General features: G+C 37.5%; 1 protein-coding gene across 5 annotated transcripts in view; it reads left to right on the top strand.

Annotated features, from left to right (window-relative positions):
• CNOT6 (CCR4-NOT transcription complex subunit 6) overlaps positions 1–16226 on the top strand; it is a 60582-nt gene that overhangs the window by 19755 nt on the left and 24601 nt on the right. Inside the window, exons 2-3 of one of the 5 annotated variants that reach the window (XM_072947063.1) lie at positions 3241–3354; positions 15574–15667. In XM_072947063.1, the coding sequence (XP_072803164.1) occupies positions 3243–3354; positions 15574–15667 (206 nt within the window). In that variant the 5' untranslated portion in view covers positions 3241–3242. Of the gene's footprint in view, positions 1–3240; positions 3370–15480; positions 15668–16226 lie in introns of all 5 variants that reach the window. The other 4 variants (XM_072947062.1, XM_072947060.1, XM_072947061.1 and 1 more) reach the window with 4 other exon arrangements.

Genomic DNA, 16226 nt, shown 5'->3' with positions numbered 1-16226 from the left:
AGGAGGGGGTCCACAAAGACACCAGCATAGCAAATCTGCCACCACTGCCTGGGCTCGATTCAAATCGCATTCCCACCTGCAAACCCTGGGAATGGATTCAGGTTTCAGCCCTGCCTGGGAGCCATGCACCAGCAATTGTGCTCCTCCCGAGCGGGCTGAGAAGATGATTGTGTCTGAATCCCTGCCCCTCTGTTCGTGAGGCCATGGCACCAATGATGGTGCTGAGCAGTGCTCTCTGGGCTAGTGGAGATGGCTGCTAATCCGGGCTGCATTGCGTCCCTCCCTCTATACAGACCAGCATTGGTGCTTTCTGTAGGGGGACCTGGGCTGTTATGGACACACTCACAGCCTCAGCCTGCACCACACTCCAGCCCTCTGAGGCTTCCTCTGTGCAGTCATCCTGAGTCCTCTCCCTGGCCTCTTCTGCAGAAGCCCGAGCTCCAGCCCGTGTCGGCTCACTCTCGGACTAGGCATCCCATGGGCCCTCTGTGCCGGTTTCTCTCAGTTCTGTCTGCCAAGCAGCTCCTCCAAGCCTTTGGAGCCCCCTTTCTGTGCCCACTGACCTCCCTGCTGGTGAGGGGGCTTCCTTGGGTGAGGGCACTTTTCCTCCTTTGCCTTCCCTCCCCGAGGTGACCAGTCCTGCCCCAACTTCTTTTTCCTCTTTGTTTCTTCTGCTCAGTTTTCTGTGGATTCTCCGTGTATTTCAGATGTAAGAGATATTTTGCCAAAGTTCAGTAGGTATTCTGTGATAACTGTTCCTCATGTAGATGTTTGTGGGAGAGGGTGAGCACCACATCCTTCTATTCCACCACCTTGGCAATCCCTCATTCCTTAAATTTTACAATTAAGACAACCCATCACACGTTATGAAAACCACAGAAGGGAGTGGTTGGCTGCGTAGGCAGAAATCATGACTCTGATGGAATAACCCCAGTTCCAAGGCCTGGATTTCAGGTTTCAGTTCAGTAATACTTCTTACCTGTTTTCTGAAATGTGATGAAACTCTGGACATTGGTTCTCACTAACTAAGCTCACATGAAAATGTGAAATCAGAGTTCTGAAATTTCACTAAGAAGTCAAATGATTAATGATTAATAGGACCAAAATGCTAACCTCTGTTAGACAGAGCAGTTTACCATTATTAAATTTGATTTGGAAAAGTCAGTGAAGATTAGATGGTGGTTTTGTGAGTAAAATCTAGCCAGAATAATGGCATTTGGGTGATCTTAAGAGATGTTATCATTAAGCTCTGGTAGCCTTACACAGCATTTTAGATGTTTGATATTATTACTGGTATATTCATATGATTCAGAAAGGGCACTTGTTTCACCAGAACTGTTACAGTTCTTAGCTGTATAACTCTCTCTGTTAGGTATTTCTTTTATCAGTCTAAAAACTTCCGTCATTCTGTTTGTATGCTGGAGAAATTATTGTGTAAGAGAATAGTTTGTTTCATTAATAATATTTAACAAAATCAAAAAATAAATGTGTTGTTCCTTGTTCAGTCTCAACACTTATATTCTTTTTCCAAAAAGCATTTTAAAATTGCTTATTACCTCCTGTGTTTTGACTATATAGTCAAAGCCCATTTCTATGTTTAAAAAATAACTGTCCTCATCATTAGAGAAGCAGCATAGCATAATGAAAACAGCTCTAACTTTTTCCCAGTTTTTTTTATTGTGGGAAAATATACATAATGTACTATTTACTGTCGTAACCATTTTTAAGTGTAGCATTCAGTGGTATTAAATACATTCATAATGCTCTGCAGCCATTACCACCATCCATCTCCAGAACTCTTTTCTTGTAAAACTAAAACTTTGCACCCGTTTAGAAGTAACTCGATTTGAGGTAAGTTGTTGCTGACTGGCTTACTTTAGATTCACATGGTGGTAGGTTTTTCTCCAGCTTTGTTTAGCTGTATAGGTATCCAGAGTAGGTAGAGTTGGTTAAAGTAGATTATGGCTCATCCAAATGAATAAAATGAAGTGAGACCAGAACAAGGAGTTTGGGGGGATACGCAGGGGAGTGAGATTGCATTTCACCTAAAGCTTTTAGAATGTGTCTATAACATAAGAATTAAAAAATAACCACAAGCAAATGAATAATAGTCCTAACTTAGATTTAGTTACTCAAATTTGTCTGATTCTCAGAAATGTTTTTTATACTTAATTTGTTCAAATCAGACCCAGACAAGGTCTGTACATTGCATTTGATCCCTGTGCCTCGTAAATCACTTAATATCACTTTCCTCTTACTCCCCATTTTTCATGTCATTCATTTGTTAAAAAAAATTGGTACTTTTGTCATGTATTTTGTCATATTTTACATTTGGCTGGCTGAATTCTTGTGGCACTATTTTAAAACTAAAAAATTCTTTTAAATCATGGTAAATTATACATAAAATTTGCTGTCATAATAATCATTTTTAAGTGTACAGGTCAGTAGTGTTAAGTATATTCACATTGTTGTGTCCTGTGTTATTTTTAACATGTTCCTCTGTCTCCCTTATTTAGTGTAAATTGGTACCAGATCTAGAGAGGCTTGATTTGATTCAAGTTTGATTTTTTATTTTTAATTTTTTGAATGAAGGGGCAAGGGCATTTGTAATGTTGGGATGTAAGTCTAGTTGTCCCAATAATGACATTAGTCCTTGGATTGAAGTCTTTTAGCCTGATTTATTTAAAATTTTTCCTGTGGATTTTTTCACATAATGCTTTAATTAACCATTGATGGTCATCTATTTTTTTCATATGCGATTGTAAAAGGATGTTTTTTTCTGATTATGTAACTCTTTCTGCATTTATTAGCTGGAACTCTGTTAAGAACACTTCCTCGTCTAGTGTCTGCCAGAAATGTAGGATTAATGCTTGATTCTTTCCCTTTATTGTCCAATTTTCAGGTGATGAGTTTTTTTTTTTTTAATTAACAGTTTGGATTCATGCAGTTTATAATGACTCATAGTCATTCTTTTGATGTTCAGATTGCCTTATCTGCAGCCAGTGGGACCTCTTCAAGCTGGCTCCTGTGTTCTTCACAGCCATAGCATCTTCTTTAGAGTCAGACTTAATGGTATTTTTCTGATCCCAGACCTGAAATCCTCCATTTCTGCAATGAACTCCTAGTTCCTTTTAGTGGAAAATTGTATTTAGAGATCATAATATGGGTGTCTTCTTTTAAAAAATGTGTTGTTACTTGATTCTTCCAAATACTGATTAATTTCTTTTCTTAATTCAACAGGCATGCCCAAAGAAAAATACGAGCCCCCTGACCCTCGGAGGATGTACACAATTATGTCCTCTGAGGAAGCTGCAAATGGAAAGAAAGCACGTTGGGCGGAGCTTGAAATAAGTGGTAAGACGTGCAAGAGTAAGTTTATGGTATGGAAGTTAAAATACGGTAGAAAAGTAAATATTCTAGTGCTAATAACACAAGAGAAGCACTGTTGTATTTTACCAGTGCTAATTTATCTTAGAAGCTGGAAGATTCAGTGGAAAGAACATGGTTTGAATCAAAGTTCAAAACCCATTCATTGCTTATTCCCTCAGTATCAGTGTCCTTTCATACAATGGGGATAATAATATCAAGGGTGAAATAAAGATAACGCATGTGAAATGCCTAGTGTACAAAGGTTTGTTCTGATTCTTAATTCTCTGATAGAGTAGGACAGAGCTTCTGCACTGTCAGATTACGGGTTTCCAGTGGGGTGGGAGATGTCTGTTCTAGTGGAGGTTCTGGGGTAGATTTGTTTCTCTTCATTTTCTTCATTTGCTTTTCAGTCTGAGTCTGAGGACAGCCTTATTCAGAAACACAAAATGTTAATAGAGTTTGAATCAGATCTCAAAATTGTCTTCTACCATTAATGCAGTCTAGACGCATTCAAAGAAATACATGAGCTTCCAGATCCACAGAGGATATTCTTAGCATCCCTGCCGATGGGCATGCAGCCTCCTTTTTAATACTTCAAGAGTGGTGAAGGGACGTTCTTCTCAAGGCAACCAGTACTAAAGAAGTTTTGTGTTCATGTTGGGCTAATATGCCTCCTCATACTTTCCTTCCAGTTTGTCTTGATTTTTGCCTTCTCAAATAGTACAGAGCAAGTTGTCTTTTCTTTCACCTGATTGCCCTTGAATTTTTGTGTTTTAATGTAGTAAAACCCTGAGCATATGCTATGTGTACAACATTTTGCCAGGCACTGTACGAGGCATATGGAAGATCTATAGATGAAAAAAACACAGTCCCTTTCATTCTAAAGCTTATTGTGTGTTAGGGACTGAGGTGAAGGGAATATACCAGCAATAGACAAAGTATAACTGCCAAAACCAGGTAGAAACGTGCGATACAGGAAGCAAAAAGGAAGTAATGATAATAGTATTTCTCCCTTGTCAGCTCGAAATTCCTTGTTAACCTATCGAGTAAACCTGAACACCCTTCTCTGCAGCAGTAGCAGAGATCAGTACCCACATGGGTCTCTCCTGCTTTCCCTCTTAGGATTTTTGAAGTACTGGCTTTAATTTAGCAGAATTCAGTTTCATAAAGTAGGTGTGGTGGAGAGTGAAATTTCTCTCTTTTGCCTCTCCTGTCAAGTGTGATTTTCTATGTCAGGGGAGTCTTCGAAGCACAGGCAGTCACCACTCCAGCTTCCCCCTTTTAATTTCTGCAGGATTGGTATTTAACTTTATTTTGCTCTTTTTTCAGTCTGTATTGCAATTTTTGAGTTAAAAATTGCTTCTAGGAAGTTTCCCCTTTTTTGCATATGGGTAATCTGGAAAGTAATCATTTAGGTCATTTGCTCTCTCCTGCTTCTACGTCTTGTTGGGAACTCCTCGGCAATTTTGAGTCACTGTTCTCCCCATACTCTGAACTTTGGTGAGAAATCTGTACACAAGATAGGAAGGAAGAGGGGAGATTCCTCTAAAGTAACGTTCTTAACAAATAGTCTTACTTGTACCAGGTATTGTGGAGGATAAACTATTGGTTGAATGGGTCTGTGGAACAAGACTTTGTAATCAACAAAACCACTCTCAGGAAGGTCACTTTATTGTCTTAGTCCTTAATATGTAAACTCCTTTGTGTAGAATTTTTCAAGGCTGAATTCATTTCATGCTAAGTTAGTTATTTCATGTATATGCTTCAGCATCAGTTCCTTAAGATCCTGGATACAAAGTTCTAGGGATCTGGGGTCCTTGACTCCTGGACCTGCAGTTATTTCATATACTTCTCTGGTTCCAGGGTGGGGGTGGTGAGTTCCTTGTGCCGTTTGAAGGTAACCAGATAAGCCAAATGACTATTAATCATTTGCTTTTTAAAGAAAACATTTTTTTAACTGCAAAATGAAATACAGATAAAGAAAACCACACAAATAGATTAGGAAATTATTATATAAGGCCAGGGTGTTGTAACTACTACCCCGGTCAAGAATTAAAAGTTTTTCACTTACCCTAGAACTGCTTCTGTACCAGAGCCAATCACAACCACTTAGCTGCTCCCTAAAAGTACCCTGACTTTTATAGTAATCACTTTTCCTGTCCCCTTATAGTTTAAACACCAAATTATGTATACCTAAGCATTATAGTTTAGTCCCTCTACCCTTTTTATTTAAATGTCTTAATTTACAGGTTTCCCCTCCATCCTCCTCTTACAGTTTCTCTGTTGAACCTGAGCAGTTTGACCTGTTGTTTACCTGTAGTCTGCGTTTTGCTGCATGCGGCTCAGCATGTTTCTCATCCAAATGGGAGGCAGGATGCAGAGGCTTGAGCAGACTGATTTAAGACCCTTGGCAGGACTGAAGTCCTGTTGTGTCCGTGGTGTTGTGCTTTTTCTTCGGGAGACACAAGATCTGAAGACCTTCTTTCCTACTGACGTTAATTGCCTAAAGCAGTTAATTCTTTGAGCTGTGTCTGTAGAGAGGTATTTTCCCTCATTTACTGATTGATTGCTCAAGGTACAGTTTGTATAGGAAGGGCAGAAAAGAATGCTTATTTTCTTTCCTTTTATTTACTAGTTTTGAGGATAAACTGTTACACTTTGTGGGTGACCAATTAGGTTTTTAAAATATCCTTATTAACTAGTATATTTGGGTTTCAAACATATGCCGTGGGTTGTCATTATTCTTATTTTGATGCTTAAATTGTCCTGTTGTTGCTTAGTGGGAGAGCTTCTTTAAATGACTCCTGGGTTCTGTGACATAACCTTGGTTGTCGTTGGTAGTGTCCTTGCTGTCTGGTATGGTCATCTTGTATTTCCTGTCTCAAACCTGAAGTGTGTCATTTTTTCCCAAGAAAAAGTGATTGTTTTAGAAATGCTATTTGAGGACCATAGTAACTGCTCATGATGCTCGTTGTTACTGAGTTAGTCATTATTTCTAGGTCTTCTCACCAGACAGAGCCATGAAATAGGACGTATATGTATGTGGTCATATACGTTTATGATGAAAGGTGTGATATATAGTATTTATATAATAAAATGTCTTTAAAGCTGTAGAATGTATTTGTATATATAAAGTTAAAATATCATATGAAAATACATTATTTTTTATTTATGTTCAGAATAATGAGTTTTAACAAACCTTTTTTATAATAACATCTGTATCTCTTTTAATACTGAGAGTCCCGGTTCCCAGGGACGTGGGATGATGGAATTTGAATGTCCCATGATGACTTACTTGCTTTATCCCATATCACATACATAATAGTCTCAGAATAACTACTAAAGATACTGCCACCACGTGAGTACTGAGAGTAGGTAACGCTTTGCGTATTATCCCCCCCCACCCATTAAGTAGGTGTACTCTCTATATTGTCAGAGTATGTAGCCATTCAATACTGTCAGCTTTCCCATCTAATGTTCATAAACCACCCCATTTAGAATTAGTTTTGCAAGTAACTGTGTATCCAGTGCCTCCTACAAGTTAATTTGTCTCTGTGATCATTTTGGTTTTCTAGATTGTTCTCTAGATGTTTCCTTAGAAAGTGCTCACTGGAACAGTCTTCTCTGAGTTCTTGCAAGTTGGTAACAGTTTCTGCCCTTTATATTTTGAGAGTCAGTTTGGGTGAATGTAAAATCCTCAGAATCAAGGAATTCTTTCCTTGAGCATCTTGCATATATGTTGCTCCAGTTTTGCTGTAGGCTTGATGATAGTGTAATTTTCTTTCCCTGACAAGTTACTTCCTCTTTTTGGCCTAGATGCCCAAAGGATGTTTTTCTCGTAAAATCAGTAATTGTACTTAAATACATCTTGATATTGGTTGTTTGGCTTTGATATTCTCAGATGTAGCGTGCCCTTTCAAAGTGTAGCTTGAATTTTTTTTTCCTTTTAATTTCAGGAAAGTTCCCTTGGATTAAAATTTCAGTATTTGTTCTGATCCTTTGCTTTTTTTTTTTTTTTCCCAAGAGAGGTTTATTTTCTGAATTTGAATATTTTTGTTTGTCTCTAGAATCATTTTTAAAAATAAAGTACAGTAAAATTCACTCTCTGATCTTTGCTCCATTCTTTTACAAATACAGACCACTATGTGTAACCACCATTATAATTATAATATGGGAGGAATTTCATCACTCTCCTCAAAATCCCCCTGCTCCACTGTAGGCAGACCCTCCCTACACTTTCAGCCACTGGCAACCACTGATTTTTTTTTAATCAACTTTTTTAGAGCAGTTTTAGGTTCATAGCACATCTGACATGAAAGTACAGTGCATGAGCCCTCCACTAGCAACACCCCCACTAGAGTGGTGCGTTTGTTAGTCGATGAACCTTCATTGACACATCATCATCACCCAAAGTGCATAGTTCTTTGGGTTTAGTCTTGGTGGTGTACATTTCTTGGGTTTAGACAAATGTACAGTGACGTTTATCCACCATTATCACATCATACAGAGTAGTTTCACTGCTCTAAAAGTCCTCTGTGCTCTGTCTGTTCATTCTTCCCTCTCCCTGAATCTCTAGCAACCACTGATCTTTTTACTGTATCTTTTTACTGTCTCTATAGTTCTGCTTTTTCCAGAATGCCACATCCTTAGAATCAAACAGAATGTAAAGTTTTTAAATTAAGTCCTTTGACTTAGTAATATGCATTTAAGTTCCTCCATGTCTTTTCATGGCTTGATAGTTATTTCCTTTTAGTGCTAAATAGCATTCCATTGTCTGGATATATCACAGTTTATCCATTTACCTACTGAAGGGCATCCTGATTTCCTCCAAGTTTTGGCAGTTATGAATGAAGCAGCTATAAGTGTCCATGTGCAGGTTTTTGTGTGGACATAAGTTTTCAACTCCTGAGTAAATGCTAAGGAGCACGTTTGCTGGATCAAATAGTAAGCATTCACATTTAATTTTGTAAGAAGCCTCCAAATTGTCTTCCAAAATGGCTGTATCATTTTGCATTTCCACTAGCAATGATGAAAATTCCTGTTTCTCCACATCCTCTCCAGCACTTGATGTTGCCCATTCTGTTAGATATGTGTAGTGGTATCTCATTGTTATTTTAATTTTTATTTCCCTGATGACGTATAATTAAAGAGCATCTTTTCATATGCTTATTTACTATCTACATATCTTTGGTGAGGTGTGTGTTCAGGTTTTTTGCCCTTTTTTAATTGGGTGGTTTGTTTTCTCATTGAGTTTTAAGAGTTCTTTGTATGTATTAGATGTCTTTGCAAATGTTTTCTCCCAGCCTGTGGCTTGTCTTCTTACTCTTAGCAGTATCTTTCACAGAGCAGAAGTATGAATTTTAGTGAAGTCCAGCTTATTAATTACTTCTTTCACAGATTGTGCTTTTGATGTTGTATCTAAAGTTGTTGCAAACCCAAATCATGTAGATTTTCTTCTGTGTTAATCTTCTAGGAGTTTTATGGTTTTGTATTTTACATTTAGTCCTGTGAGGCATTTTGAGTTAATTTTTATGATGAGTGTAGTTAGGGTTTTTTTTTTTTCTTTGCAGATGTCTAGTTGTTCTACACCATTTGTTGAAATGACTTCTCTGTGGTATTGCCTTTGCTCCTTTGTCAAAGATTAGTTGGCTGTATTTGTGTGGGTCTATTTCTGGACTCTCTGTTCTGTTTCATTGATCTTTTTATGTGGTTTGTTTTTTTATTTGTTTTTTTTTTTTTTTTTTTTTTTTTTTTGCCGATACCAGTGTCTTGATTCCTGTAGCTTTATAGTAAGTCTTTTATTGCATACTCTTTTGGGGGAGGGTTGGTACTAGGTTGGTTTGTTTATTTATTTATTTATTTGTAGAGGTGGTACTGGGGCTTGAACTCAGAACCTTGTGCATGCTAAGTGTGCACTTTACCACTTGAGCTATACCCTCCCCACTATTTATAGTAAGTCTTGAAGTCAGGTAGCATCTGTCCTTCAGACTTTGTTTTCCTTCAGTTTTGTGTTGGCTGTTCTGTATCTTTTGTCTCTCTATATAAACTTTAGAATTAGTTTGTCGGTATCCACAAAGTAACTTTCTGGGCAGTTGAGATGGCATTGAATCTGTAGATCATGCTGGGAAGAACTGACATCCTGACAATGTTGAGTCTTCCATCCAGGAACATGCAGTATCTTTCCTTTTATTTAGTTCTTTGATACCTTTCATCAGAGTATTACAGTTTTCCTCATATGGACCATTGCATATTTTGTTAGATTTTAACTAAGTTTCATTTTGCGGGGTGCTAGTGGTATTGTGTTTTTAATGTCAAATTCCATTTGTTCATCTCTGGTATATAAGAAAGTGATTGATTTTTTAATGCTTTTTAATTTTTTCATTTGTTTATGATTTAAAAATTTTTTTCTCCTACTTTTCTAAAAACATTCTCTGTTGTGGTTATACATTATTATGTTCTTTGTATTTTAGTTTTCCTTTGCTGAATTTTTCAAAATCTTATTTATGTTTTTTTTATTGCTTTATAATTTTCTTAATATTGTTCAGCTCATTTTGAAATTGTAGGTGACAGTTTCTTGGGTGTGTTTGTGGTATGCTTTTGTTGTGTATAGAGAGTTATTCTGGTCTTTACACTCTTTTTTCTTATAATATCTTTTAAAAATATATAAATTTTATGGGATTTGACCTTACAACTTTTCTGTTGTTTCTTTTTATTTAAATTTAGTTTTTCTGAACTTTTAGAAGGTGAGATTCAGGATAGTTTTTCTAACTTTAGAATCCCTCTTCTGTGTTTTGTTTCGTTTTTGCAGTGTTTACAACTGTGGAAACTCATTTTCTGAAACTTTCTCATTTTGCTCCCTTCTTTCATTTTTTCTGGACCTTTCCCCCCTTCATCTCTTTTCTACCTATCCTACTTAATTTTATTTCCATTTTTGGAGCTTTTTCTCTGCAGTGTGGGCCTTGGCTGGTCAGTGTGGAGAATTCCTGGGACCCAGGCTGCTTTCATACTTGCTGTGGACACTACACTTGTTCCTGACTTGCACTGAGCTCCTCCTAGTGCTGATAATGGTCTCAAATCGGTGCTCTCAGATACTCGTTGGTTTCTCTCTTTTTGGATCTGTTAAGACACGTTGATATTTAATGCTGTTACTGATGCAGTTGATTTAAATCTGCTGTCATGCTGTTTATTTTCTATTTCTCCCATATGTTTTCTTGTTGCCTTTTTTTCCTTTTGGATTAACTAGTTATGTTTTAAAATTGCCTTTTATCTCCTTTGTTGACCAATTAGTTGTAAGTATTCAATAATGGTTGCTTTAGGGTTTATTTACAAAATATATTAAGTAATGTTAAACCACTTCACATAATGGTATAGGAGTCTTAACAGTATACCTGCTTCTCCTCTTCTGGCCTTTGTGCTATTCCTGTCATGTCTTTTACTTAAACATGTGTTAAAGGTCTCACAGTATGTTGTTATTTTTCTTTAAACAGTCAAGTATTAGGAAAAGTTGGCTTTTATTTACTCATGTACTTACCATATCCAGTGTTCTTCATGGCTTTGTGTATAGGCAGTTTTACTTCTGTTACCATTTTCCTTTTGATTAAAGGAATTCATTTAATATTTCTTGGAGGTCTACAGGTGATTTTTTTATTCTGGTTTTATGTCTGAATTTTATGCCTTATATTTTGCAAGATAGTTTTGCTGGGCATAGCGTTCTAGTTTAACAGTTTTTGTCTCTTAGTAATCTAAGGATCCTGCTCCCTGTCTTGTTTTCATTGTTTCTTCTTGTCTGCTGTTTCTTTTATGTATGTCCTTTTTCTGTCAACTGCTTTAAGATTCTCTCTTTATCACTGGTTTTAAGCAGTGTGATTATGATGTGCCTTGGTGTAGGGTATTTTTTCTCCCCAGTTTTCTAGTGCTTAAGTTTTGTTAAGCTTCCTGGATTTGTGGGTTTATAGTTTTCATAAAATTTGAATAAGTTTAGGCCACTATTTCTTTCAACTATTTTATGTTCTTCCCTTTCTCCCCCCAGCCTTTTGGGAAATACAGTTACTTATATCTTAAAGTTATCCCATAACTTGCTGATGCTCTGTTTATTTGTTTTTTTTTTCTTCCCTCTTTGGACGGTTTTTATTGTGTCTTCAGTTTCACTGACAGTTTCTTTTCAATATCTAGTTAGCTATTAATCTCATTTAGTAATAGTGTATTTTTCATAATTAGAAGTGTGGGTATTTTTTGTATCTTCCATGCCTTAACATTTTGCTGCTGCCTTTTTGAGCATATGTAGTACAGTTATAATAACTTCTAATATTCTTATTTACTAATTCTTTTTCATTTCTAGGTTGGCTTTGATTCCTCCCCACTCCCTCTACCCCCTCTCACCTTTCCTCTTTCTCTTTTTGTGTGCCTGGTAATGTTTATTCACAATTACCTTGTGAATTTTACTTTCTTGGGTGCTGGCTATTTTTGTATTCCTATAAATACTTTTGAGCTTTGTTCTGGGATACAGTTAAGTTATTTGGACACAGTTTGGTTATCTGGAGGCTTGCTTTTAAGTAATACCTTTCTGAGTTCTCTGTAAGTTACGCTGGTGGGAACACAGAACTCTTCCTGGCCCTGTGTGACATGAAGGGTTATTCTTTCTGCTCTTTTTGGTTGGTCTCCACTTCCCCACCCTAGGGTTGTTCCTCACGTGCATTTGCTGGTCACTGCTCAGCTGAAGACCGAGGGGGAGGTGGGGTCCCCTTCAGTTTTCCAGAGCTTTCTATCTGTGTAGTCTCTCCTTTCGGCACTCTGCCCTGTGACCTGTAACCATTTTGGCATCTCTAGACTCCCAGCTTCATCTCTTAAACTTAAGCTTACATAGATCACCAGACTCCATCTGGTCTCTGTCTCCCTGACTACTTTCTGGAAACTGTAGAGTAAACTGGAACATCTTAAGGACTCCCCTTGATTGTTTCCCATGTCAGTGATCACTGCCCTGTGCTGCCTGGTCTCTGATGCCTGAAACTCAGTTTTTCATATATTTGTGCGTTTATTTAGTTGCTTTAGGTGGGAGGGTAAATCCAGTCCATGTTACTCTATGTTGCTGAGAATGTAAGTCTGTTACAGTTTTTTTGAACAGTCTGTTTGGTAACTCCAGTATCTGAACCTCCTAGGGTTCTGTTTTGTTGTTTCTCTTTTTCTTCTGTTTTTCAGTCCGTAGGTCTGGTAATTTTTATTAACTACTGGGAATTATATATGAAATGGTAGAATAATTTGATGGTCTGGATGATACTCTCTTCTGTAAGAGTGAATTTGGTTTTCTGTTTGCAGATGTGCTTTGTGTTGTTGTAAGGGTGGGTGGGTGGGTGGCCTTAATTGATTAGGGCTCATCCGTCTTGTTTGAACCTGTTGTTCAGTGGCTGTGAGGGTGGCTTGCTGGAGGGTCACCCTGCTCTGTTTGTAGGGCCCACCTGGAGTCTTGGTGGTTAACACTAACTTCTTGGTAATGCCTCAGTTCCCATTTTGTCTTCCTAATTGTGTAGGAGGCCTTAAAGCCATACTCAAGACCTCAGCCTCTCAGCCCCAGCTTTCATCTCAACCGCTTGCTGCCGCTGTGTTGTGATTCAGTGTATTCTTCCAGAAGTAATGCGCTGGGGTGTGTCCTGTCTTGTCTTCTGCCTAATACTTGCCTTAGTCTTCCTATTCTCAGATTCTAAGCTTTTTACCTTCAAGTATAATCTTTACTTAAATTAAATCTGTTTAATTTGAAGAAGCCACATCTTTCTGTTGCTGTTAGGACATGAATTCCTTCCCACGGGAGTTCAGTGATGTGTATGTACCTGTGCAACTGTGTTTGCCTTTATGGAGTGAACATCCACTTGTTAACTCATGTGCTTGGTGCACCAAGTTTGTTTCCTTCTCCATCAACTGCTGTTTTTAAACTAAACATTGTTGCTGTGTTTAATCTGCCAAATGTTTTCCTTAGCGCTGTTCATATAATTTAATCTGGTCCCTTTCCTTTTAATCCAGTTTGCAAATTTGACAACACAGTCTTATTTATTTTGTGAGTTGGAAAATATCCTCTTCAGTTTTCTGGATGAATTGACATTTAGAATTGATGCTAGTTTTTCCTTAAATGTTTGGTGGTTTTCGCCAATGAACCTATCTGGTTCTGCAGTTTTCTTTTGGGGAAGGTTTTTCTTTTTGTTTTATCAAATATGTTTTTAATGTTGTGCAGCAATCACTACCATCCATCTCTGTAGCTCTTTTCATCTTGTAATTTGCCTTCATTTTTGAAAGATGTTTTTATTGGAATGCTAGGTAGGTAGTACATTTTTCTTTGACTATCTTAATGTGGAAACTTTTCTGCCTCTGTGTGTGTCTCTGTCTCTTTTTTGGTAACAGCTTGATATATAACTCACACAATTCACCCACTTTAAGTGCAAATTCAGTAGTTTTTATAAATTTACAGAATTGTGCACCCATTACCATAATCAACTTGAGAACATCTTCATTGTCATCAAAAGAAACTACACATTAGTAGTCTTCCCCACTTCCTCTCAGCCACGGAAGTTTGAGCATCTATGATGTCTCATATCAGTACTTACTATGTTGAGGCTTCTAGCTTCTTAGTATCTATCTACTAATTTTATCATTATCTGTTCTGAACTGGTTTTGATAGACTTTTTCTTGATAATGGATATTGTTTTCCTGTTCCTTTGCATACCTGGTAATTTTTAATTGGCTGTCAGATACTGTGAATTTTACCTTATTGAGTGATACTAGCCTCAATTCTGTGTGAACCTGGGTATTGTTGTCTCTACTTCTTTCAGGTGTTTTTTCCGTCTGCTCGGGCAATTTCTCATATGCATATGTTGATCAGTACTCAGTTGACAACCTCAGGGGGACCTCCAAATCTCCAGAGCTCTCTGTTCACCTCTCTGCTATTCTGCTTTTGGAAATTCTAGTCATCTTGGCTTCTCTGGACCTTTGCCCTGTCTCCTGAACTTGAGGGAGGGGGAGTCACTCTGCTTACCTTGAAATCCCCTCCCTGTGCTGCTGTCCAGGAAGCAAGCTGAGAAAATTGTAGGACCTGCCTTGTTTGTTTCCCATCCTTCAGAAATCACTGGAGTCTGATCTCTGAAATTTGTTGATTTGTTGATTCATGTATGTTGCCTGATGTTTGTATGTTTATATATGTTTACAGTTGTTCAGGTAGGATAGTAAATTTGGTCCCTGGTACTCCATTTGGGTTAGAAGTCTCAAGATTGCTTTTTCAGCTAATAGAAAATCAGTTCTTAAAGACTGGTATATTTTCATTGCATCTCTTTGTTTCATTCTCTCTCAGGCTATAATCTTGTACCATTAAAAAGATTATGGGGAAAATTCTTAGATGGATTTAGAAACGATTGGCATCTTATCAAGAAGTGCCAAAATACAGATTTAATACTGCATTGAAAGAAATTATTCTGTCCCTGGTTACTGCTGTTGACTCCTGAATCCTATGTCTATTGCTATTTGTTTATGTATAGTTGTGACTTAATACCTGATATGTTTTTGGGCAAGAATTTTTACTTTTAATTATACAGTACATGTTTGTTTAGTTACATGGTTATTGATGAAATTATCAGTTGGGTTCTTTGGTCTTAAAACTTTGCTAAGCTTAGAATATCTCATTTACCTTTTATCGGTAGGCAGAATTCTTATTTTCTGGAGTATAGATTTGAACAGCCTCTGGGACACTAGATTTGATTTGGGGGGGGCATATGTCCAAATCATTCATATTGAAATATTGGATTTATCATTGCTGTAAATTATTCATACTTTTTCTTGTCATAGCTGAGGACACTTTAAAGGATAGTCTTTTGTGCTCTTAAAAATAGCAGTACAATCTAAATATTGATGTATTGCCTTAAATCGTTTTTCTTTAGTCTGCCAAGTGGAGACTTAATAACTTAATCATAGCAGTGAATTGTTCTAGAACAGGTAGGCTTTCTCCCGTTGGCCCCTTCTTCACAGTTTTTTGTATAATAAATTATTACTCATCAAAAATCTGAATGTTATTTAATCCAGGGACCAAATTATAGAGAATACTATATAATCCTTGCTCCATTTTTTCTCTTCTTACAGGAAAAGTAAGAAGCTTAAGCTCATCTTTGTGGTCACTAACTCACTTGACAGCTTTGTATCTAAGTGACAATTTCCTGTCCCGCATTCCTTCAGACATTGCCAAGCTTCACAATCTGGTGTATCTGGACCTGTCCCGTAATAAAATCCGGAGTTTACCGGCAGAACTCGGAAACATGGCATCACTCAGGTATGCAGGTTCAGCTTGGTACATGGCGCTACACCTGCTGAAACAGTACTGTTATGCTGTTGGGGAAAACACCATTTTGTCAGGAATCAACATTATCAATTTAATGGTATTTGAACAACAGTAAACATAACTGTATCCTTTCTGTAAAGTTTTCTGGGAAAATTGAATGTCAGCTAATAAATAATCCAGTAGCTCTGTTGTCTGAAATGCATTTTATCGCTGTTTTGTGTAATATACTTTATTTTTGAAGCAAAATTTTTGGGCAGAGTGGGGCAAACAAATAGAAGGCCCTTGTGTTATCCTATATATGCCCTCACCTGTGACAGACAGCTGAGCTGCTTTCTCCCCACTAAATGCTGGGACACCACACCATCCTTACTATGGGGTACAGGAAGCCATTGCTAATTAGTGAAGCCTTTTTGGCCATGCCCGGGTTTGTACGCATGATAGTGATAAAGCCTGGACTTGAAAGAAGCTAGAATTAGCGATTGAAGATGGAGGACTACGGTGTGTGGACTAGAGGGGGATAGGAGGTGGAGTCACATGGAGTTCAGGTGGG

This window comes from Vicugna pacos, chromosome 22, assembly GCF_048564905.1.
Source record: "Vicugna pacos chromosome 22, VicPac4, whole genome shotgun sequence".
In the NCBI taxonomy this organism is placed as follows: Eukaryota; Metazoa; Chordata; class Mammalia; order Artiodactyla; family Camelidae; genus Vicugna; species Vicugna pacos.
This window is presented reverse-complemented; position numbering and strand designations above follow the sequence as displayed.